This window comes from Sturnus vulgaris, chromosome 18, assembly GCF_052056855.1.
Source record: "Sturnus vulgaris isolate bStuVul1 chromosome 18, bStuVul1.hap1, whole genome shotgun sequence".
In the NCBI taxonomy this organism is placed as follows: Eukaryota; Metazoa; Chordata; class Aves; order Passeriformes; family Sturnidae; genus Sturnus; species Sturnus vulgaris.
The window spans coordinates 10,209,313-10,235,134 of NC_142260.1; the positions used below are offsets into that span (position 1 = coordinate 10,209,313).

Here is a 25,822-nt window from a genome sequence, read left to right on the forward strand (position 1 = left end):
TGCTCCTGCCTGTGATCTGGGAGGTTTGCTGTGCCCGAGCCAGGCATTCCCAGGGTTTGTGCCCATTTCTTTGGCACCTTGAGCTGTGTATTTCTGGAGCAGAGGAGCTGTGACAGGCCTGTCCCACTCTAATCAAAGCATATGTCTCAATTACACAGCTCCCTCAGCTCTCCAGCTATAAAAAGACAGACACTACTTTTTCAGACACTACTTTTTCACTTTTCTGCTATGTTGCAAAACTAATTATGGGTTGTGAGGTGCCCACGTGTATTTTTATGCATCTCACCAACCTAACATTAACTGGAGCACTTAGCAGGCACTGATGCCCTTTCCTTATTTCCTATTAAGTTAGTAACTCTGGGGAGAGGTTTTCCAGGCAGAAGTGGTTTTAGGGATTTGCTGAATTGCTGCTGCTGTGTCAGAGCTGTGCATGCTGCCTCCTTTAGCAGCTGGATGTGTCTCTGAAGGGACACAGGAAAACACAAACAGAGCAGAGGTCTCATGGAATGGGATGGTATCCTCTGAGTTTCTGAAGCACAGGAAGAACAGACTGCTGCTATTTTATTCAAGTCTCTCTTTCTTCTCCCCTCCAAGCTGAGGAGCATTAGCTGCATTTTAAACAACAAAAAAGTTACTTCTGGTTACTTCCAAATCTTTCCTGGAATTAAGGGAATTATACTGCTACAGTGCAAGATAAGTTTCACTGTACATCATGCTAACATTTGCTAATGCAGGGATTAGAATTTTGCAAGGATTTGTTTCAGAGGAGGTTCACTCAGCTGAGTATACTAGGTATATGTGTTAAGCCCAAATGACTTAAACTTGCTTTAAGAAGTGTTATCTGCTTTTTTGGGATATACATTTATTAAATTGCTCATCAGCCTGGAATAAGATTTCAGTGATAAGATATTAATTCTGCTGAGGAACATGTCCAGGACAAAAATATTATGCAAATCCCATAGACTATAATCTGTTTGGGAATGATAGTAAATCTAAAGTACCTTACATGAAGAATTTGTGAAGTTAGCTCTACATTTTTTATAATTTCATCATAAAGTCATTTTGGGTTATATCTATGAGAAATAGATACTGATAAAAACTCTTTTGAAATGTTGGATTTTAATTGAATTTGCATGTGACTAGAAGACTGCCAGTTGCTTCCCATTACACATTTTTAGATGAATAGAAAAGATATGACTGGAAAATTCTATTTTCATGACATCTTAAATCAAAGAAATGAACTCTAGCAAAGTAGATATTTATTAATGCCTGAATCAATCCATATCTACAGAGATGTGATTAAGTAAAGTAAGTGGAAAATGGGAATGGCCTATCTTTCAGAATTATTCTTTCAATACATCAATGTCAGGCTATATTTCATGTTTTAAGCTAATTTTCAAGTGGTACCATTTTCTCACTTTCTTTTATTTTTTTGGATTTCATTGTCTCTATTTCTTTTCTTTATGTTTTTCTTGAAAAAAGAAAACAAGTAAGTATAGAAGCCTTTTGTGCTTGGTATGTCTGATTTCACTTACTGGGAAAGAACATGAACAAACAATTCACAAGTTTGGTTTCACTGCAGTGAAGGAATAGAAGAAATTTGAAGTGATTGATGTAATTCACTCTGGATTTTGCACTCATAGTTTCCCAAGAATTTTGGCAACTTCTCTATAAAGATAGTACCAAACCCAAAGGCAATACCATATCCTCTGTCTTCACAGTGTGAAGATCTTTTAACATGGATTTTTAGTTTGTGTTTTGTGGTTTTTGGGGGTTTTTTCTTCTCCTGATTCCATTACCCTTGTGTCATGACTGCTTTTCTTTAATCCAGGCCACATAAGAAGGATTCTCCAGCCACAGCTTTGTGCTGTGCCAGTCACTCAGGCTGCCTCAGAAATGAGGGAAGTGGAGCCAAGGTAGGAGCCTTTCATTTCATGAATGCTCCAGAACAAATCCAGTCAGTTTAGCTGAGGAGAACATACTCATAACTTTCCCTTGCCACAATGTCCTCAGCAAGGACAGAGGCCTTTTCCTCTGTCAGTCAATGTACTCCTCTCTCTAAAGACCCAGCATCTCCCCTGCCATCACTTTTATCCTATAAATAGGGCATCAGTGATTAACTGAAACCTTCCAATTGGTGAGCTGCATATGATCCTTGGGATGCATTTACAGGATGTATTTGTTCTTAGATTCATTTAAGACTTTCTTGATAAATTTTTCTGTGTTAAGATCCTTTAAAAAAAGCCTCCATTCAGTACAGATAAACTGTACCCCATACCTGTTTTTAAACATATGCTTAAATCCTATAGATTTTGCTGGCTTTCAATCCTATATGCAGATTTTCAATTCACAACAGCTACAGTGTTTTTCTGAATCTGGGCCTAACAGTGAATCTAATGAATTCTCCTGTAGCTATTGAGATAGAAATAATGTCTTAATTTGTTCCAAACTGAATTGATGAACTGCAGAGATTGTCTGAATTGAGCTAATGAAAATAAGCAGAGACATGAGTGGGAAATCTGCAGCACTTGTCCTGTTCATGTGTGTGTGCCTGTGTCAGAAACTGATTTCATGGGAAAAACAGAAATGAGGCTTTATGAAAGTGAAACTTCTGTAGAAAGTTATTAGAAGTCATTCTTAACTCCCTCATCAGTTATTAAGGAAAGAGTGAGGACAGAGTTAGCTCTGAAGGTTTGCTAGAAGGCATTGTTGGCCAGACAGAAAAGTTAATTGAAGTTTAAGTTTCTCTTTGCAAATTAAACTATTCCTCTGAAAGATATTTTCGTTTCTTGAATTGTTACTGCCTCTTCTCCTTTTTTTTTTTTGTTAATTATTCTATGACTTGTCATTTTCTAGCAAATGGAAAGTTCTGTATAGATTTAATAATATAAAAAATTCTGCCCTGGCTCTTGTTTTCCAGGCATTGCAGGCTGTTGGATTTTAGAAAATTTGTATTTTTGAGTTTTTTGTGCTTTCTGGCACTGACCCCCAGCAGAACACTGCTTTTGACCTGAGGCCTTGGAGGAGGCTCCAAATTTGAGTGATGGAGTTAAAATCACGGGTGTGTAGTTAAATAGAAGTGTGTGATTGCACATGGTGAAGGGTTTGGAATTTGAGGTTTTTATAATACAGGAATAGGTATGGGACAAGATGGAGGATGTTTCTTTCTGTCTTCTTCAGGCAGTAGTTTCTGGTTGGACAGTCAGTGCTGCACTGTGGGTCACAGGAGTTTGGTTATTGGGTCAAAAGTATCAATAATATCGGTGTTAATTCTCTATTGGTCTGTTTAGATTTAAGAGACCTTGTAACTAGCTAGGTTCATCTCCATTTTGCTCACTTTTAGCTGGTAGCTGGAAGTGTTGCTGAACTTTCTGTACCTTAGAGAAGATTTAATAAACAACCAAGCCCAAACAGGAGAAGATTCATCTCCTTTGTGTATTTTTTAATCCTGGCTCTGAGTGAAGGCAGAAGAGACTCCAGACAAAACACTGATTAGGTGCTGGAAAATAACACCCCTGTTACAATAACCTGTGAGACATGAGTTTACAAGCAAGGTGCTCTGGAGAATTGGATTCTCCTCTTCTCTCAACTTGTGGATGACACTTCCAGAGTCTCCTGAGGGTGGGTTTGATTTCCCACTGCTAAAGCTTTAAAGGGGAGCCCTCTGGCACAGAGCTGACTCAGACCTTTCGCTCTGCAGGGAAGGCAGTGGCTGCTTCAGAAATGTTGACAAGCTTGGGAATAGCAATGAAATGCAAATTACCCTAGATAGGAATATGTGTTTGGAGGGCAAGTGCTTTCTAGAAAGGAAATGAGGAGGGAGCTTCCACTGGGACAAATAAGAGTTTTGCTGTCAGGTGAAGGTGTAGAAATGGAAGGACAGGTAGGTCAGGCAGACAGGGAATGTTTCACAGAGGGCAGTGTCACGGTGCAATCTGGAAAATCAGGACACTGACTGGATTTGTTCTGAAGCATTCACTGCCTAAATTGGGGACAAAAGTTTATATGAATGTCCATCAGCATCTGCCATGTGAAACCCAGTAGTTTTTCCACAGGCTGTCCCTGATTTGGATTAGACCCCTATTTTTGTGAAACAGTGAGACTGAAAAGATCAAAGTGAAGCAGAGGTTAGTGGCATTGTAGAATGCACTACCTTAAAGCAATTTAACCTGGGAGGGCCAACCTTGCAGATTTAAAAGAAAACTTTTGGTGAACATTACAGAAGGAAGGAGATGAGAAAATAAACCCTCATGGTTTCAAGGCTAAAGGCTGGTTTGTTGTATGAAGGGGAGGCTAAATTATGTGTTAAGTGTTCAGTATCTCTAGGCAAACATGAGCTTGAAGAAAATGAAGCAGCATATCCATTCTAATGCATAAAATTATTTCTACTACGAATTATTTGCCAGTTACCTCTTGCTTCCATTCTGACATAAGTTGAAAGATATGTTCAATTATCTCCATATACCACTAATAATGAAAATTTCAAATACATCCAAGAAAAAATTGCAAGAGAAGAAGCTGGTTTTAAAAGGAAGCTAACTAATCAAAATGTTTTAATCCAAAATGTCTTGCCTGTTAATTTTTTTTCCACTTATGTGTTAAAATGAAAATGTCAATTTAAACTAGATCTGTATGCAAATGAATAGATTGGCCTTTCACTCTACCTTGAGTTACAAAGGCTGCACGTGAACTTACAGCTCCACTGAAATATCAATGTCAGTCACAGTGCAGGCATTCTGTGTTGTGCAAAGCAGCTGTTACATCCTCTATTCTGAGCACATCACTCTGAGAAGGAGAGAAACTAAGTAGCTGAATAATGCTGAAAAAAAAAGATGGAGAAAGTCACAGTATCAGGGGAAAAAATGTTCTTTTCAGTCTGCAGAAGCACCTATAATGTGTTGTGGCTGTATTCATTACACTCACATTAGGTGCTCTGTACTGACTTTGCTACTCAGGCTTAGCACAAAATGGGTAATAAGGAAAGGCCATTTTCACAAATCTGAATCTACTATTATTAGTCTAAGCTTTCTCTACAATTTTGCAGAAATTGATAGGAAAAAGAAAGTAGTCCAAATAGTATCATGCATGAAAAATATAAAGCTAATGTCAAATTCTGTGCTGCAGTAGCCTGCCATTCCAGAAATCTTCTCTGAGATACGTTTAATTTTTTTATTTAATTTTATTTAATAACTGTCTCTTGATAGATTTTTCCATCTGCAGTGGAATCTCACCCAGGTGTGATTTCAGTGGGAAGGAAGATATGGTGGCCAGAGTAAAGAATGCAGAAGCTGGAGAAGCACATGTGCCTGAGCCCTGGGATATAAAGTGCTCCCTTCACAGACCATGACAATAATTTTAGTGCCATTAATCCAAACCCTGTCTGATCATTGAAAAATTCTACTGAGTGGATCAGGCTGCCCAGGGAAGTGGTGGAGTCACCCACCCCTGGAAGGATTTGGAAGATCTGGAGTTGTGGCACTCAGGGTTTAGTGGTGGCCTTGGCAGTGCTAGGTTAGTGGTTCAACTTTGGGATCTGAAGGGTCGTTTCCAACCTAAACAATTCTGGGATTCTGTGATATCAGGTTATCAAATCCACATTCAGTGAGATCCCTGGTGCACCTTTTCTGTCTCTCTCTGATCCTTTTTGGCATCTCATCCCTCTAAAAACTAATACAAATATTATTACCTAAGTTGGACTTTTCAGAAGCAGTATTTTCTGTGAGCAGCTCCTTTTAAGTTCAGTGTCAATTTAGCAGGTGGGCTTATGAATCTATTTCTCTTACTTCTTTTCCCTGTGAATTACAAAGTGATTTTCTTCATTGCTATTAAAAGGTTGTTTGTTTTTTTTTCTTTTCAATAGGTACTTTTCCTAAGCATCCTTGTGATTCTAAGGCCAACACTCAATTGTCTTTCTGCTGAAATTTCTCCACGTGTTTTGTTTCTCTGGAGACAATTTTGTCATGTCATGCATGGCCTCAGGTCAGGCAACAGGGAGAATATTTTAGGTGTTTGCTGCCAAAAGGCAACTTCATTTCTAGTGCTCCCTGATGCTGAAATTCTCTTACCTTTGACTTGGTTGCTATTAAGTGGTGCCACTAAATAAAAAAAAATAAAAAAAATTTCTGATCTGTTACCTGTGTAACAGTAACCTAAATAACAGTAACAGTTGCATAACACTACCAGTGCCAGACTCCAATCCATCATCCACAGAAAGTTTCCTCCACCAGAGAAATGGTGAAAAGGGATCATTTTGACTTAAAACCAACTCTGAGAGCATTCCAGGTAACCTTCCATTGGAACAAATGCACAACTGAATTTCACAAAGTGCATTTTACTAGTAACACTCCTCTATAAAACTGCCCACTTATAAAAACAGAGAAAACAATTTCCATAGAAGTTTCATTTACTTCTTTATATGGGTGATATAGGAAAGAAAATATCTGCAAATTTCAAAGTGAAGCAGCCAAGGTGAAGAGAACACTTCACTGCTGGCAATATTCTGTTGATGGGGTGCGAAGGTGTGCAGTTGTACTGCTTTGAGTGTCCTTGCACAGCCATTCCCTTTTAATTGCAACTTAAATGGAGGAATAGGATCATGGACATTAATCCTATAAAAGCCAGTTGTTACATATGTTAATATGGATGAAACTCCTACATCTTCAATACTGAAAAATTATCTCATTTTCTAACTTAGAATCTCTCTGGTTTCTAAATACAGAAGGAATTAAAGCAGTAGAGGGAGGAAGAAAGAGGATGACAATAAAATTAAAGATAACCAGACAGCATCATTCCAGAGGTGTGGACAAGAGGACAGTTTTCACCCTTTGCTTCTTAAACCATGCTAAAAAGGAAATTAAACATTTGAATCAGGAGAGATGCTGGGGTTTTGGTAATGGTTTTTTGAGGTCTAGGGGGGTGAAACATGGGAGAGAAGGCTTCTCTGTTTCCTCCTAGAGGTGCTGATGATTTCACAACAGACTGCAAACTTGCCTGCATGTCATGCTGAGATGCTGCTGGTATCTAACCCTGCCTCCCTGCCCCACCACCCAGATCAATGCCTGGAATCCCTGGTGATCCTCTCCTCCCAGGCAGTACCAGGAACATTTCACAGTTTCTTGGTGTCCTCATTGCTGGGGCTGCCCAGGGGTTCATGCAAATCCAGCTGCCTGCTCTGGACTATTGCCATCAGGACACAAACTGACACACACTGAGACATGTGGGTCTGGTCATGGAGAATTTATGCTGCTGCTGTGTGTCATCCACCTGCCTTACAAATAAACAACAAATTTAACCATGAAGCTGCAAGGCAGTTTACCAACCAAGCACTACATCTACTTAGCAGGATACAGGAAAAAAAAAGAGCTTTAAAGTGAAACAAAAGACTCTGAGGAACCTGAAGGAAGGTGAAGAGAGAAGACAGGAATCCATGTTAGAAAATGCAGACTGTGAAACTGAGTGTATCATCCATCGAGGTGTCTGCAGTGTGAGCAGGGGAAGATGTGACTGTGCAGTGTGGTAACAGCTTTGTGTGTAACACTGCTTCTCTATCAGCTGTGTTCGTGCCTCCCTATTATATTTAGATGTGCACTAGAGGCAGTTTTAGGGCCACTTCAGTGAGCATGTTTTCCCCCTAAAGAATGCACTGAGGGTAATGTAAGATGTGAGATAAAGAAAGCACTAAATATAGAAGTGCTTCAGGGCTCTAAGTTCCTAAAGATGAGTGAACAGAACTCCCTCCTCCTGGCAGACTTTTCTTCTAACTTGTTTTACCTTACACGTGCTACCTGTGAAACACACCTAGAGAGGAAAATGACTCCTTGCTGCAGCTTGTTCTGCTCTTCCTCATGGAATTATGAGATGAGTGTGCTGAGCTGCCCAGAGTTAGAGCTGGTCATGACTATATTCAGAATAAATGGTGTTATTCAGTACATACTCACTTACGGGTAGGAAAAAAAAAAAAAAGTAGCATTGCTAGTCAGCCTGTGACTTTAAATCTCATGGTCACTTAGAGGCCTTCTCAAGTTTTCAGTTTAGTTAAATCAGTTTGATTAGTTTTGTAATTTAAATTATTTGATGATATTTTAGATTTATTAGGGTTTTTTTTTAAGATTGATTAGTTTTGTAATTTAAATTATTTTATGTTTTTTTAGATTAAATCAGAGTTGTGAACTGGCTTGTCCTAAATGATGAGTATACTTTAGAACTCTGTTAATCTGATTTTGGGTACTTGATCTGAAACCTTAAAAGGGCCTAACTTCAATTTTTTTGGAAGTATGATTTTGAAAGAAGTTAGTGTAGTTATCTCTGACCATCCTGACTCAAAACCCTCAGGAAAGAAGGATGTGCTGATTTAGTGCTGATTTAGCACTGAAAGGTTTCCCAGAATAAGTAACTTCTGAGAAGAATATGATGATGGGAATGTGAGCATCTAATGCTATAGATACATTTGTTTTTAAAAATATCTGTATTGTAACAAAAATATTACTGTTACAGATGGGATAAGAAGCTTTTTATGTCCTTTTATGATAAAAGTTTGGTGTCCAATGAAAAGTTTTTCATGGCTTTCCCAAGAATGCTGATGCTCTATACATTAAGTAAAGTGGAGAATTTGGAAAAGGAGCTGGAAAATGAGAAATGATGCTGAGCTACCAAAGGAATGTGCCAGGGTGCTCACAGCAGAAACCTTGGGGGAAAAATAATCTGTCTTCATTCCCTTAGGATGGCTGCAGCCAGTCAGAAACTGAAGAAGCAGATGTCAAACTCAGGTAATTTCTGATGGAGAGATTTCCATCTGCTTTCTTCAAAACCAAAGTTGACAGCTCGCTCACATTTTAATCATCACATCTGGGGGGAGGAGGAGGACCTTCAAATCCTTGCTGAGTAGGTCACTGTCACGTATTTCTTTTGCAGAGAGGAATAAAAGGGTGGCAATTTGTGTGTTCTGTTCTATTGCATTTCCTGATGTATATCTCAGGTTACCTCTGTACATGATTTCATTTGTTTTTTTGTACTGTTTACAAGATACTATTTCCAGACTATAGCAAGAGGATGTGCAGGAAATCTGAGCTTCAGTGGGAATTCTTTCCCTGGCTTTACAGTAGAGTCAGGATCTAATCCTGAGCACTACTCATTTCTACCTGCACAAAGTGTTGTGGTCTCAACAGAGTGAAGTTTATAGTTAAATTAGAATTTACTGTAAGATTCTGTACTCAGTGGAGTGCAGATATTGAAAGGTTTTCATTATTTTAAAGTGTTTCCTTTCTTCTTGATGATCATAAATAACTCTCTAGGGTGCTTGAAACCAAACTCTGCTGTTTTTTTTCTATCATTTTTGTTTCAGTTTACTGCATACATATTTATTTTATTGTTGGGGTTATTTGGAAGAGTTATCATAATGCAGATCAGATGGTTGATTAAATCACAGCTGGCTTTTAAAAGTACTTATAAAACCCCAGCATGCTTTTAAAGAGAAAACACATATAGAGCTCAATGAATTCTGAAAACAGAAGTACAAAACACAGTATGGAGAACTGTTCTTTTATTCTTTGGAGTTCATCTTCAAAGTTTCTCCTGTTCACTGCTCCTTTCCAAATAATTTCACTGCAGGAAGCAAGAGGAGATGTTAGGTAGGAGGGGCAATGACTTCAAGTTCTGAGGATGTCAGTAATTGCCTGGCAAGCAAGGTGATGTTTCCTGACGTTGTGATAAACTGCTATTTTTTAGATGCCAGATTTGCCCCAAATATCTGAGTGGGGGATTTTTTTCCCCAATAGTTCATATAATGGACTGTGAAAACCTCCAGCTGTCAGTTGTTTTCTGCTTCCCTGCCCATCACAAGCAAGATCCCATCACTAGTCAGGAATCTTCTTCCAGATGCTGTACGTAGCTTTAATTTGAAGTTTGCCTGGTGAAGGGAGCAGTGAATGATTAAGCACTCACTAAGGTAAGAGGTAGCTTGTGACTCCTGTTTTCTTGAGTAAATAGAGCAAGGTGTTTAATCAAGCAATGAAGGGCCAGGAGAATGTAGCTACACAAATCTCAAATGTCATGATAGCACAGACATTGCTAATGCATTCTCATCATTTGAGCCTGTCACTTCTGCAGAGTACACGGTGTGAAATGCTCACTCGAAATCTCTGTAAGGGAGCCACAGGAAGGCTCAGCACTGCAAAAGCCTCTCTGCCTCATTTACCCCTGTGAATACTTCCAGTAAGTTCAGTAAGACTGACTACAGGAGTCATAATATCCCTGATTTTAGAATTGGAGTGTGCATTGAGTGTGCACTGCCTTTGTGAGAAGCAGAGGAGAATTCAGATTTGTGTGTCTGCCATTTAATCCTCCCCAGGCAGGCACAAAGTGATGCTGCCGTGGCCTGTTGGATTTTTTGCAGGAAACACCACACATTTTATGTTGTTCCTGATACACATGTATTCAGAATGTTTAGAGAAATGAGCGTACATGACAGGAAATGAAATGAAACAGTGAGTTAAAATGAAGTTCTCTGCTGCAACGATGTCATAAACCTGGGGCTGATAAATCTCAATGAAAAAGCTTTCAGTCAGGTCCTCAGTTTTGCCATTGTTCCTTTAGGTCTGCTCTCAGAAAAACAGGAAAAACAGCTCACTTAGCATGAAAGAATGATGCCATTCTGCCCCTCATCCCCTGGGTGGTTTGGCTGCCTATTTTTCACAAAGTGAGGGAATGGAGGAGCAGAGCTGTGGATCTGTCTGCCATGAGCTGAGCAAGGTTCTCTACAGAGCTCCGAGGGGCTGTGACTGAACACAGAAAAGCTGGCACATCTCTAGACAAGCAGGGACAAGCAGGGCCCCCACAATATCTGGAATTACACCTCTCACAGCATGGCAGAATATTCTGAGCTGGAAGGAGCCCACAAGCATCATGCAGCCCAACTCTACAGTGAACAGCCCTTATAGGGATTGAACCCACAACCTGGGCATTATCTGCACCAGCAGAGCTCATCTTGCACTAAATCCTAGGAAAAACGCTTTGTGTGCCCTTTGAAGTTTCTACTGTCATTTATGGGAGTTCAGAGTTTCCTGGATGGGGAGAAAAGCTGGAGAAGCTGTAGATGCATATAATGTGGGAATAATATGTCCTTCTCCACAGGTCAGCTCCCACTTCAGCTGCAGCTTCTAATATTTTCCCCCTAAAAATTCAGTGGAGAGGTCTGAAGGCAGTCCTCACGTGATTATTTAGCAAAGCCTTACCTTAATTTTGGCAAGATCCATAATTTAATCTCTTGCCTCCTAGCACTAGTTATGATCCAGCAATTCCTCCCTTCTGTACAGATTATATTGTGTCCCCTGTTACAGATCCTGGAATCCTCAAGGCTGAAGTGTGAGACAGGTGACATCCTCTCCCAAGACTCTGTAGTGGGCCAGACAAATCTTTATTTTGGTGAGAAAAGAGCCTGTGTGCAGGGGCACATTCTCTTCTGCCTGTTTACCTGGTCACAGGTGTACTAGAGAAGATGAAGTCAGCACTGTACCCTGGCACATCCACATTTCAGGCTGTGTTAGGATCCAGCCTGTCAGATATGGTGTGATCCCCAAAGAGCCCTGCCCCAATAACCAGGATATCCTGCTGTGAGTCACAGTGAATCCCTAAGGAAATTGGAACAGAAAAAGTCCACTTACTCTTAAATAACAGGCCCTGGGAAAATAACATGAGAATTGGGTAAACAGACTGCACAGAGAGGGAGCTGTAAAACTCTGCAATGCCCTGTTTGGTGGAGAAAGATGCCTGATGGCTGTGATATCTAGTGGGGATTAAAGGCTAAAAATGGCTTGAGGCTTTTCACATAAGCACAGTATGTTCAGAGGGAAGAATACTTTCAAGTTTGGCTCCAAATATTGAAACTTAATTTAAAGAGTAGGATTTTGCAGAAATTTTGATAAATCCATAAGCTATTGAAATGCTTTTTGTGACCTCTGCTAGAAAAAAAAGACAGAGTAAGCATTCCCAAAACTGTTCAATAATTAAATGCGTGTTTGAAGCGACTTTTTTCCCCTGCCTGGCTAAATACATGTTTAAATTGAAAGTTATATAACCCTGTAGAAAAAAGGCTATGGCACAGTCTAATCCTGAATTATGTGCAGAATGGTTACAACCAAGATCCCTTTAATACAGCTATTTTAGTCTTAGCACTGTGCAAATGCTCTTTGCTTGTCTTCAGGAACTGCTGCCTATGAATTGCAATATACTGGAGCAAGATTTTTTTTGGTATTTGCAGGTCCCACTGACAATTTTGGATGGTGTAATTGAAGGACAGGCTTGGCTGACCGGGATCACATTCTGACTTTGGTTTATGTGCAGCCAGTGTTGCTGGGAGCTTTTTCTCTTCTCTCCCAGAGCCTTGTTTGAGAGAGGTTTCTGGGAAAAGAAAAAGGATTGGCAGAGGAGGGTGAGAAGAACGGAGAAGGGGGACGTGTGGAACAGGGACACTCACAGACACTTCCACTAAGGAGAAGCAGGAATTGAGGATGGTGTCTGACCTTTTGCAGCACACAGCCAATGTGTGGAGGAAAATATTCTTCATACACTACTGCTGTTGTGGGGCTGGGAAACATGGAGCATGCAGGGACCACGGTGAACTCAAGAGGATGCAGCACTGATGGGCAGGGAAGGTATCAGTTTCCAAAGCAGCCTTCTAATTTGATAAGGAATTTCGAGTTATTTCCATTTTGAAGCAGGATACCCATCACTTGACTGGAAACAATTTGCTTTCAAAATATAGTCATAGAAGGGCATTCCAAGTGAGAAATCAAAATGTCTTATTTTGAAATGTCAGTTTTCTCAAAATACTAACTTTGAAATACCTTCTTTTCTGTTAAAGTTTTTAACTGAAATGATGCCGTTTCTACTACACAGATTTTGTTTTTATTCTCTCGACTGCTTTAGTTTCTTTTGTCTGGTTGGTTGGTTGTATGTATGGGGTTTTTTTTGTAGAGAAATATCTGTCCTGAAAAAGCTCCCTTGGAAATTGTGATGGCCACGCTCCCAGGCTCTGTAAACTTCACATGTTGCAAACACAAGGACACAACTCTCTGAATTATTATTTCCTTAAACTGCTCCCAAACCCCCAGTCAATGGTAGCTGAAGCCTCAGTGATATTACAGGATCCATCCTGTTTCTGCCCATGCCTGTGGAATTACAAGGCTATTGGGAAATCCCTTGCATGAAATAATCTTCACTCCTTTTAGAGCCAAGCTTGCAGTGCTTTTACCACTGACTCGGGACCAAGAGAAAAAAATTCCACATCAAACCACTCCTCTCCAAGACATTTGACTATTTTTTTCCTGACCCTTCCCAAGTTTTGTTGTTTATTATTCTCACCAATACTCAGTTGGTCCAGCAGAATTAGGCATATGCTGCCTTTAACTTTCTGAAAACCTGTTAATATTTTATCTTTGCCCTGTGTGTTGTACCTGACTGTGTCTGTCCTTTGTTTAGCCATGCTGAGTGCTGGCCTCTAATCATTCAAATGTATGGCACTCCTGACACATCTTCTCCTACACAGCAGTTATTACAATCATGACATTTACAAAGAAAAAAAAAACCAAACCCAAAAGACAAAGGGAAAGCCCAGTTTTGAAAATGAATGCATTTAAATAGTTAAAAAGGTATTCAGAAAGAAAAACACTGGCTGCAGCTGTTCTCTACTCAACACTGAGTACTATACCTGTTGTGCTGGTGCTGAAGCCTAATTAATTTCTATTTCATTCTTACTGTGGTGACCCTTAGGAACTGAAAGGATTAAAGATCTATGACGTTCCAGCATCTTTTGGCTATGAAACGATTCATTACACATGCACTTTCATTTATTCCTCAACAGTTGATTAAGAATAGACAGAAAAACTCATGCAACAAAAGGTGACCTTGTGACTCAGAAGAAGATGAATATCAACGGGTCTGCTCTCAAAGGCAATTATGCTTTCTGGTTTGGGGTTTTTTTGAGTACTTCTGGTTTTGACTGTGGGCTTTTTGTTATTTTATTTTAATTTTTAAACAAATTCATTAAACAAGGTGAACCTTATCCCTTGTGTTTACTGCCATAAAATAGCCATGAAAGAGTTCTTGTTTCTGCTAAGCTTTTGACATATTTTAAAACAGGGAAGATTAATGGGTTTGGAAATCTGTCTCTTTTAAAGGCTTGCATTTGCAAATCAATTAAATAGGCACATCACCACAGTCATAACTGGTTGCTTCCCTGATGCCAAAGTCTAAAGAAATAGAACACCAGGTTAAAACAGAATAGGTTTTCTGTATAAAAAAAAATAAATTAAAAAAATCAACCTTTGTTTTCCATTTACTGACACAAAAAAGGTAGATATGGCACTTGACACTGATGGGTTGGATACAGAGACAGAGGCTTGGTTTGTTTCTGTTCCTCCTCAAATTCAAAAATTTTGTTAACCACTGTAAATATTTTAAAGGCTTTTCTGAGCTCTTGCTCAATGCCATCACTTCTCCAAACCCTGCAAGTTGCCAGAACAGGGATTTCAGAAATACTAGCTAAAACATCTTGACAAGCTAAACAGTTTTTAGAACTGGAGTAGGTGGACTTGGCTGACTTGCTGCCAGCTCCAGAGTCTGCACACTGTCGAGGGAGATAAGCAGTGCAGGCAGAGTGGATTAAGGCTGGTGCCAGGAATCTGCAGATCCTGGACCTGCTCTCAGCTCTGCCATCAGCAGCACCAGGTCCTGAACAAGCCACGTCCTTGTTGGCCCAGCCTGTAGGTGAGCTAGGGGCAGGATTTACCTGTTTCTTTCAAAGAATGTTTCTTTTCCTCCATTTTTGAGGGTTCAAGCCCTCAGCCTTATGACCTGTTCATGTGCATTTGGCAGATGCTGAGCTGCTCACAGCTCTCAGCAGGAATGGACCTGAGCAATGCAGCCTTTGAGGAAGTTTTTCTCAGCTCAGTCAGATTTCAGTATTTTATACTTTTATGATGCTTGTCATGAACAACTGACTGAAAAATTTAGCCTCTTTTCATCTCTCTTCCACACATACTGTGGTTGGCATTAACATCTCTGAAACAGGGAACTTGAAACTTCCTTCTGGTGATGTTATGATTCCAGTTGCATCTCAGTTATACAACATAAATGCCTAAAAACACAAATTCTCAAATCTTTCTTGCTCGGGCAAACTCAAGAACGACAGCAGTGAACAATTTGCATTTTTAGAATGGAGAATTTCAAATACTTACAACCACCCTAATTTTTAACTCTCTCCTTGTCAAAACACTAACATGCATCTTCAATTAATTATATTTTTTCAATATGCTTTTATATCCTGAATCTGTGCAAAAGGAGTTCAGCACTATCTGATACACTGCTGTATTTTTGACCCAGACTCTAAGAGAACTTGAAGATTCTTACAAACAGATGAAATCAATTTCTTGGCTTTGAAATTTCTGGCATATGCTGGCTCTTTCTGGATGTCAAAGTGAACAACTTGATATACAGCTCATGTCTCTTCATAGCTTTGAACTATCCATAACTTTCTTCTGGTTTGTAGTAAACACATTCCTTAAAGTCTGTGGCATGTTACTTCTCAAATTCTATTTGCATTACCCAGGGTCTCGTCTCTGTACTCTCTTCTCTCTTAGACTCGGGAATATTTCCATTCTATATTTCCATTTCCTTTTACACTCTGATCTATTGGGTTTTTTTTAGATGAGAGAAAGCTGCCAATGGGGTGTTAGGAGTAAGATTTTTTTTAAAGTGTATATATGAACTTAAACATTCAGAAAAAGGAGTAGTTTGGGTTGTTCCATGCCTAGATATTAAACATAACTGTATCTGACAACTGAAAAATAGCATCAGTGGCAGAAGCTATTACACTCTAGGACCAAAGCCACAAATTTCCCTGCTAAAATGACTTCCTTTCTCCAGTTATCCCCCTCATCTAAGTTGAGAAAACTCCTCAAGAAAGTTCACCTGCTTATCAAGTGCTGAGCACTTTGAGAATCCCAAGAGGCAGGATGAAGCAGAGCTGTATTTCCAGCTGGCAGAAATGCTCTCTGTGCCCTGCATCAGCCTCGCGATGTTTAACAAGCAATTCTTGTCAAAGGATTCTCCTTCCTAGGGGCACAGCAAATTATGTAAGAGGATACTTGGCACATTCTGAAAGAGAAGGTTTTCCTTTATCCAAAATGGACCATCTGACACCTTCCTGTTTCATATCTGACACCTTCTTCTTTCATGGTTTTCCATTTTATCTTGAGACAAAGCCATGTGTTTTTGCTTGATCCCATTTGAGTTTGAAGATGGCAGCCAAGGAAATATCAACCACTTGTTTTTTTTCTCTTTAAACATGCCATCGGTTTGTGAACAAATACAACCAAAAAACCTCAGCCCAAACCCTAATTATGTTTTAGATGCCACTAAACAAAACATACCAACAAGAGAAACCCAGGCTAAAAATAAAAATTATCTTTTTTTTCTTGATAAACCAGAAACTACTGTAATCTGACTGGTAGATTAAAAAAGAAAAAATAAAAGCTTATCTAGTCCATTTCATGCTCATGCTAAAGTTGATCCACTTAATTATTTCTATCATTATACAGCCCACTGCTTCTTTTTTCCTCCTTGGAAAAAGTGTCAGTGTTACAGGAGGAGATTTTATGCTCAGAGGACCTGGGATTAGAAGAACAGTCATTTTGATATTGGAGATTTGTCTTTGGCACCAGGCTGCTCTTAAGCATGTAAAATTTTTTTATGCTGACATGTGTCTCTGTTACAAAATAATTTCGAACTCTGGGATGGTAACAGATGTTACAGTCCAAAGAATGAAAACTGCTAGTTTAGGATAAAAAACCTTCCGGTGCTATTAGAAAACAGAAGAAAGCACATGGCATAATAGGTCAGTTTAATGGCATTGTTTGCAGTAAAGCTGACATTTCAGGCATAATCTGCAGAGCTCACTTGAAGCAGGACATTTTGCTGGGCAGAGAAGGATTTGATACATTCTTTTATATTGCTGTGTCAAATTGGATTAGAACATAATAAAATGGAGAATGTAAAATAAAAGCCTTTGGGCTCGCTGGTTAGGCAGTGTAATAAGATGCACAAGGAATTAAAATGAATTGTACTCTTCAGAAGTATGACAAACCTGACATGTGCAGTTTGTGTGGAGCTTCTCTTTTTCTCATTCATTTCCTAGGTTTATCCTTCCTGTGTGCACTTTTTGTTGACCTACATAAAAGTGAATTCCCTTCAGTGACTTTGCCCATCATTTTTCTGTTCTCTAATTATTATCTGAAACAAGACGACGTTCAAATATAAATTACTGAAAATCTGCTACAGTTGATACAGTTTTGGTTTCCAACCATAAACTGCCCAACGGGGCTCAAAACTTTGCCAGAATCTTTTTCTGAGTTTTACTAATGCTGCCTGCTGGCCTGGAGTGCAGCCACAGGAATATTCACTGCAGCAGCCTCAGCTGGATCAGGACAGCTTCTGCTGTCAGCCTGAGAGATATCTCAGCTACACAGGCAAGAAAACAGAGTGAAACTTGGATTCTTCAATGGTGCGTGGAGTATTTCTCATAACCTCACGGAATGAATTCTAACCTTTGAATTTTGGAAATGTTAATTGGTAGGCTGGGTACTCCACACTTTCATTTATCTGATACTCTTATCTCAGAGCTCACATTACCCAAAATTGGATGTGTCTCCCATGTACCATGAGTCACTTGCTTTGAAAAGGCCTCTGTTGGCTGGAAAGCCAGTGACAAGTCTAGATGGCAGGTCGTGTGTTCTGTTTGGATAAACAGGGCTACACTTCATGGCAGAATTGGTATCAGGAGGAATTAATAAATGACTCATGTTTCAGTCCTGAATTTCATTCCACATATTACAGAAAATCTGAATACAAATGATATGCTGCATCACTTCTGAAATTTGGAAGAAGTGGTTCAAAAGAAAATAGCAGAGCCAATCTTGTGCCTAAGTCAAAGCATGGAAAAGGAGCCCTTCACATCAAAGCAGCCCCAGTGTGCGTGCACATTACACTTTCAGTTGACTGTAAAAAATGAAGTTGATCTTTGGACATTTAATGCTGTATGAAGGCAGCCTTTCACTTGCAATGACTGTCAGCTGCTCTGTCACATCCTTACTTTTGCCTTGCAGCTGAAAAGCAGTAACTTCTCCCATAAAAGCCAGGTTTATCCTCCCTGACACCGAGTGCCCGTGCCCCTGCCTGCACCCTGAGTGAAGAACTGCTTGTGCTGCTGCTGCACTTCCATCCTTGTGTGGGACAGGATTGTGCAGAGAATTCACCTTAAAAGTAGGAAAATATCCATTTTCATAAAGAATTTTCCAAGGGAAAAAAGAGTATTTAATCAATTTGGTCTGTAATACAGACAGGCATGTTACCAGACCACATAGGTATAAGGTGAGGGTCTGAATTCAGGCAAGTCATTTCTCAGAACAGCCTTTACTTTTCAATGACTTCTTATTCTCAACTGAGCAGAAGCTTCAGTGCTTTCCTGAACAGAGGTCTAACAAACTTACCCTTTGATCTCCCTGCTAATGATGTCTGGTTTATTTGACTCTAAAATGTGCACTGCACTGGAGTATGGTTTGACATAGCAAATGAAATATTTCCTGACACTTGGCACTGGTGCCTTCACCCCTGTGGATTTCTGTTATGTACCATTCTCACTGAAGGTCTGTCCTCCGGAGGATGTGTGGGATTCATCTCTAATGGCATTACAAGGGGGTTGCCTCCTGCTCTGAGTAGAAAGCTCCTTCATTTTGGAAGTAATTTCCATGATTTCATCCCTAATCACTGTTTAGATTCCTGCATAGAACTTGGTAACAGACACTTTGGGAAGTCAGAAATGCAGACTTCTAAAATCCATTCCCCCAGGAACACAGGGATGCCAAACAAAGAGTTAAACCAATTCAGTGTGTTTCACTGCTTCCATGGAACAGCACTGGCTGAGCTCTGACTGGATTGTAGCTGTGGGGGTTTCTGACTTTATGGGAACAGTCTTTTGAAGAACTGAAGATCGCTTCATTAGAAATGTTGAATCTGCAGTTCTGGCTGATTAGTGTGCTGTGAGTTACATTAAAAAATGATGCAAAACAGGAAGACAGGCAAAATAAGAAAAGTAGTATTTCCTTAAGTAAATTTCATATTAAGTAAGATTAAAACATTCTCCAGCATTTCTGCCCTATCAGCAGGGAAATGACTAAACCCACTGTTTCCTACATAAAACATTCTTCAGAACAAGAAATGAGGACTGAAAATGTACTGCCAATTTCCCTGGATTAAGGTCAAAGCTTGAGAAAGAGAGAGAATAGAGTTATTTTCCTTCACAAATTCAACAGACAATTTCAGTTATAATCAGATTAGGGAAATAAAGTCAGGAACAAATAAAATTAAAAAAGAAAAATTGTAATACTTACATTGGTGACATATTCAATATCCTTCCAAATATTACATTCCCTGGGAAAATCTGCCAAATCTAAAAAATTATCCACTACCACTTGGCCAATCAAGTCGTGCCTGGAGAATCTGTCAAAGTCATACACAGAGAAATGAAGTTTCCTTGTGTTGAGATCATTGTACGGGACAGTAAATAAAAAAACCTCATCAAATACTGGATTTAGGGTCTTTCTGTGCACTTTAGTCTGGTGTTTTGTTTTCCTGTCGGGGAGCAGATAGATCTTCACGTAGGGATCTGAAGTTCCAGAGAAGTCCTTTGCCGGCAGGTTGACGGCCTTGTGGATCTTCACAATGAGCTGCTCCAGGTCACAGTCGTACTTGAGGATGAAGTTGAGTTTCCCGCAGGCTTTGCTGGTTCCCCTGCGGCCGTCGTCCGCGTCCAGCGATCTCTGCTTGTACAGCTCGGGCTTGATGCGGCCGATGCCCGTCAGCTGCTCCTGCTTCTGCACCTGCTGGATGTTGAAGTCGGGGTTGGACAGGTTGAGCTGTCTCCGCAGGGAATTGTGCCTTGAAGTGAAAAGGAAAGAGTTGGAACAGGCCGTGCAGGCACGCTGCAGAGCCCGCTGGCTTTACTGTAACCCACAGCGGGGTGGGGTGTTTAACCAAGCCCTGAGACCCCGTGTTTGTGAGAGCTGACCTTCAGCACCACGCTGCTAATGCCACTTCATTTTCTGCTCCCGTGTCTCAGGCTGGGCTGACACCCCAACAATTGTTTGCCTTTCTTCTCTCACACCTGATGTAATAAACTCTGCGGTACTTTGGCTGATAAGCTCCTTTACTTTCATTAGCTGCTTTTAGCTTCAGTCCAGTGAAATTTAGCAATCCACACTTACTGTGACTGAAACTTCTCCTTCATGGATGGTAACAAAAATCAAATTTACAATCCCTGTTGAGGTAGGGAGATGTGAAAGTTGGATTAGTTAAAACCCTAATCTTCTATGAGTTCCATTGTATTGTCCTATTCATATGCAGCAATCACTCAGTGTATTGAAGCACCAGGAGCTCAGGTTGAACATAGAAAGAGCACGTGGAAAATGCCAGCACAGGATTAATCCAATGCTATTTATATTGAATGTAATCAGCAATAGTTCCTCTGCTACAATTGTTCATTCATTCCTGGTAAATATCTGTTTACTCATGCTTAAAGCAGGAACAGCCTCTTATGTGCTATCTTAATTTTTTTTCTCTTGTTGCATAATAAATACATAATCTTATGGCTTTACATTAGTCATTTCCAGGATAAAATATTATCATGTCACCAAAGGAAAAAAAAATTAAAAATTCAACCCTTAAGCTCCTCATGGCAGTGAGGGGCACAGAATATCCTGTGGAGGAATAAAAAGAAGAGGCTAACAAAGAGCCAATGAGCTAGGGCTGTACCTTCTCCAGCTGAAGTGCATCTGCTTTGACTCAGATATTTACTGGCTCTTCACATGCTGATCCTTATTCTTGCTGTATCAAACATAATCCTTTTATACCTGCCCCTGCACACACCCCCAGCCTGCCCCTTTCCTCTTCCCTTGTGTACTGGTTCTCCAGTGCCCCTGGAGACTCCACTGACCCTTGTTCGGTTACATTTCCCCCCACAGTCATGACTGTGGCTAAAATCTTCGATTTTTAAATCCTATTTCTAACTCCTGCAAGAGTTTCATTAGCTTGCCCTACTTTTCCTCTTTGGAAAAATCTTTGAGGAGATATTACTGAGTGTTCAGCACCCGGGCTAAGTGCAAATGAATATGCTTTACAAGCTAAATCTAGGCTGTCCTGGTGCTTTTAAGGGATGCAGGGCTCTGTGTTACCCAATTCCTGAGGGAAAAGCACCAAGGAGACAGTAGTTGTGATGCCTTATGGTTTTGGCTTTTACATTTTCCATATATTTGTAATCCTGCAATTCTTTAGTGCATAACTCTAGACTCCATATAGAGTGTGAGCTACTGTTCTCCCAGTTTGGTCAGACACAACAATTCCTCTCCAGGCCTGGGAATCAAGGACACCTCACTGCCTCAGGCCCCAGAAACGTAAACAAAAGTGAACTGGGGGGAGCAAAGTTGGGGTAAATGACTTCATTATCTGAAGCTGTAATTGGGAGATCAACCCCCAATATGCAAATGGACCAAACTTACGACAGTTATAAAAGTGTGGAAACACATGACCCATCGTCCATTTTGGTACAAAAGTTATAAAAGTGTGAAAACACATGGCCCATCGTCCATTTTGGGTGTAGCCCCTGGGGAGCTTTGTCTGCCCAAAACATACCTGAAGGCCCTGCAATAAATATAACCACTTTTTATTGCCTTAATTTATTCTGGCCTCCTGTTTTTAGGTAGTCTCAACAAGGCATCAACTGAGAGAAGAGTGGAATAGAATTGTGACGCTGTCCCTTCAACCTACAAGGTTTGTGCACCTTAATGAGTAACTGTTGTGTGCTTTATTTGTCTTTACAATGAGCGTGGCGAGAAGATGCTACATGTCACGTAGAGCAGTGAGCTGTGCCTGTTGGGCCGTGCGTGCTCTCAGGTGAACAGGGGGCAGGGAGCTGGCTTACTGACCGGGCAGACGCCGTGGGCTCGGTGGTCTGGCGCTGCATGCGCGCGTTGGGCACGCAGTTGTCCTTGGCTGCCGCCTGCGTGTCCAGCGGGAGGTCGGGGGACGTGTGGCTGATCTTCATGGAGGCCTCGGGGAAGGCGGCGGGCTGCCCCAGGTAATCCTGGCCGTACTCACGGCCATCGGCCTCCTCCTCCGCGTAGTGCAGCGGCTCCTGCTTGCCGTCCTTGCTGCCGAAGGGCAGGCCCCGCTCCCGCCACGGGATCCAGCACAGCTTCCAGGACACGAAGAGGGACACGCCGAACAGGGCCAGGCCGCAGGCCGTGACCACCAGCGACAGCAGGCTGATGGAGATGTCTGCGAACAGAGCAGCGCAGGGGCGTCACGCCTCCGCAAACAAACACCTCGGGGCTGCACCTCACAGCTATGGCAACCAGCCGTGACATACAGGCTTATCACAAGTTCCAGTTTCCGTCCCCCCACAGCAAAAGTTTGGAATTCAGTATAAAACCTGAACCTATCGTAATTTCCCTCCAAAAGCTGGGTGGGATGAAAGGTCATCCAAAATGGGAAAGGGTGGTTGTTCACTTGCTCACTCAGCTTCTTATTGATGAAAGAGCTGTGCCTGCAGTACATTTTATCTTTTTTTTTTTTCCCTTTCATTTAATGTAGTGTAGTTTACTCCACCTGTTTTACCAGTTCTTACTAGCTTCTCCTCCAGAGCCTGTATTAGGCTTAAGCACCATGAGAATATGCACACAAGCACCTCCGTGACATGAATTTTTTAGGTACTTCACTGATGTATTTTGGTTTGTTATTTTAATTCCATTCCATCTAATTTTAGACTCATTCCTATCTTTGCGAATTATTTTTGACTATCAATGCATGACTTGCTCTTCGTAATTTAATTAGGATACCAGAATCTCTTCAAAACTGAGGTTTTTTTCTGGGTTTTTTTAACTCCAAAGGCTCTTTCTTTTCTTTTTCTGAATTTCTGGTATAAAAAGGAATGTGGAGATGAGTTTTCTGTTGTTTTCCCCCACATTTCCAGCATTATCCTACTCCATCAACACAAATAAGTTACAACTGGGAGTGGGTTTTGCTCCGTGTTGCTTTAAGTTGCACGTTGGGAAAATGACTCAGTGGAACAGCTGTTTTTGTGGTTACAGTGTTTTTGAAATGAATCTCTCTGTGGATTACACAATACATCATGCCTTAAACACAATTAGTGAGGATTCTATTTTACTGCCTTAAATTATAAACACAGGCTGATCAAAGCAATTTTTCACACTGTGTGTAGGTTCAGAGTGTCAGGCTGCATCTCTCTAAGCAAACAGCTAGTCTGAATTCTCAAAGGATGGCAGAGGTTTGAAATGTACTGCTTCTACTAAGACAATTATTTAAGAATGACAATTCAGATGAAACAGCCCCAGTCCATTGCAAAATAAAACTAACTTTAAAAAAAAAAAAAAAAAAGTAGAAAAGTCAATACCTTCTGCCCCTGCTGTGAGTCTCATTCTCACCAGCCAGACAGATTAAATTTCCACAGTGGGGGGAGTGACACTGCAATCCATTTCACACAGGAGCTGTCCAGATTATTTTGCATGCTACAAACCAATTTCAAACAATTTTAGCCAGCATGGCCCTTTCTGTCCTTCCCTGAGTCATATGAAGACAAAGCTCATTAAGAGTGGGGACAGCACAGCAGCTGCTTGGAACTACAGCAAAGAGTTTTTCAGAGCTGAAATTAATTAAAGGAATTCCTCCCATGCATAAAAGGGAATTTGGGATAGAGTAGAATGGTGGTCCTTGATAATTTCTGAGTATTTATTGGTAAACAGATCTGGCAGTGGAGGCAGAGCACAACCTCTTTTTGATTAAAAAGCTGAGGATCAAGGATTTAGAAGTGAAAGAAAGCCCTTAGAATAAAACAATTTGTCTTGGATTCCCTGGAGAAGAAGAAAGAAATCCATCAGAGGTCTGAAAAAGGCCATTTCTTACAAAGAACTGATTCAAGTAAATGACCCAGCATTGAAAGAAATGAGAAAATTGGAGCTATCAGAAGCAACCAGAAGATTACAAGGTGAGAACAGAAGACTGCCCAATGATAAGGGTGTGTGAATATGAAGGTGAGGAACAATTTGAAAAGTAGACCAGCAGTCCCCTACCACACCTTGAAGATGATTTTGGCAGAGGAAGTTTTCTAGACAACAGACACTGTGAGAAAAAACACGGGGGTGATATGAACCGTTTTTCATTTAGAGAGTTTGGGAGGCTTTAATAACATATATAACACCATTATCTCACAGCCTGCCTGCAGAGAAGCTGGGCAGTAACCAGTGCAGGTCACAGCATGACAGGGCAGTGTTTATCCATCACCTCGGTTTTACTTCTTCCTGACTCCTTTGTGTCAGGGAGAAGTTTTAGAATGGAATTTTTGTTTCTGTGGGTGGAAAAGGGACCATCACTTATCTGTCTTACTTCTATGGAGGACAGCAGACTTAAGGGTAATGCTCTAAGCTTTTCCCTTTCCTCAGACAGTAATTTTCACACCCTGCAGGCCTGGCTGGCAATTTTCACCAACAGTGCAGTTCCATTGTGAATAGCTGAGGTGAGCACAGTCCCACGTCAAGAGATTTTTGGCTGCATCCCAGAGCTGCTTTTCTATTAGCCACTTGTACTGTTACATACTGTATTTTCTGTATAATTTTTACTCCATCTTTCCAGATGTCTCAGTTTTTCTAAGCCTGTTTATCTGTATTCTCCTGTGGTAGGAGTACTCATCTGATGCCAGTGATTTCCTCTGCTTTGTAATGAGAGCAGGGTAAGTCTTTACTTTTTTGTCCTCACAGAAATGAGATCTGCAGCACAGAAAAGTGTTCCTCAGAAATCCAGCTGCTTCTAAATTCCCTCCCTGAATGCCATGACACCAGCCAAGCAGCTTGATATGAATCCGAGTCAAAATTTCCTAATTCTGCCTTTGTCACCATGGCTGAGCTCCCGAATTGCAGCCTGTCAGAATACCTGGATTATAGCACATTGATTATAGCATATAATGTGTTCCCCACTAGAAAAGGAGGCCTTTTGATAGACAGACCTTCAGGGTGGCCCCAGATTAAACATTCTTACACTTGGGAGCTGCCTCTAATTCTTTGTCTGTTGAGACTGTCACTCCATTGTTGGAGGGCTCAGGAGGCACTGCTGTTATTTCCATGCAGCTCCAAGAACCAGGAATTGAGCCATGGTTTCCAGGAAGGACACAGACAATCTGAATATCTTGCTCATGGCATTGTCTTACAGATATTCTGATGCAATAATTAATTTTTGACCAGGTTTCCATGTTTCAATTCCCTTCACTCTACTGAATTCCACCTTATTTATCTATTCTGTTTATCAGCATAATTTTTTTAATTTTTTTTTTTTTTTGTAGCAATCCCAAGGTTAAAAATGATGTGGAAATAGCAAGTGAAATGGAGTTTCTACTACGGATCACACCATCAGTTGTTACCACAGCCTGGAGAGATGAACGTGGCCTTTCTGTTTCTGACAGATTTTATTACAATCAGTGAGATTAAAAAAACCCTCAGTCCTTTCATCAAAAAGACTCCACTTGGCCATTGCTGAATACTGAATGTTTTTACATTTTTTTACTTACATTTTAAAGTAGATCTGTTACACAGAAAAGAAAAATGCCACTTTTTATGTCAAGAGACTGTCTGATAGGAATATAAATGATCTTGTCTTTGGATTTTCCTATGGAAGAGAATCACAGAACCTTTGGGGAAGGAACCTTTCTGAT

General features: G+C 40.5%; 1 protein-coding gene across 5 annotated transcripts in view; it reads right to left on the minus strand.

Annotated features, from left to right (window-relative positions):
• Positions 1–25,822, minus strand: part of SYT9 (synaptotagmin 9) — a 65,884-nt gene that overhangs the window by 13,956 nt on the left and 26,106 nt on the right. For all 5 annotated transcript variants that reach the window (XR_015807441.1, XR_015807443.1, XR_015807442.1 and 2 more), the window contains exons 2-3: positions 22,029–22,380; positions 19,440–19,986 (exon numbers count right to left, since the gene is read on the minus strand). Coding sequence is in view for 2 of the 5 variants with exons in the window: in XM_014882516.2 (XP_014738002.1) it covers positions 19,440–19,986; positions 22,029–22,380 (899 nt within the window). In the remaining 3 variants the exon portion in view is untranslated. The remainder of the gene's footprint in view (positions 1–19,439; positions 19,987–22,028; positions 22,381–25,822) is intronic.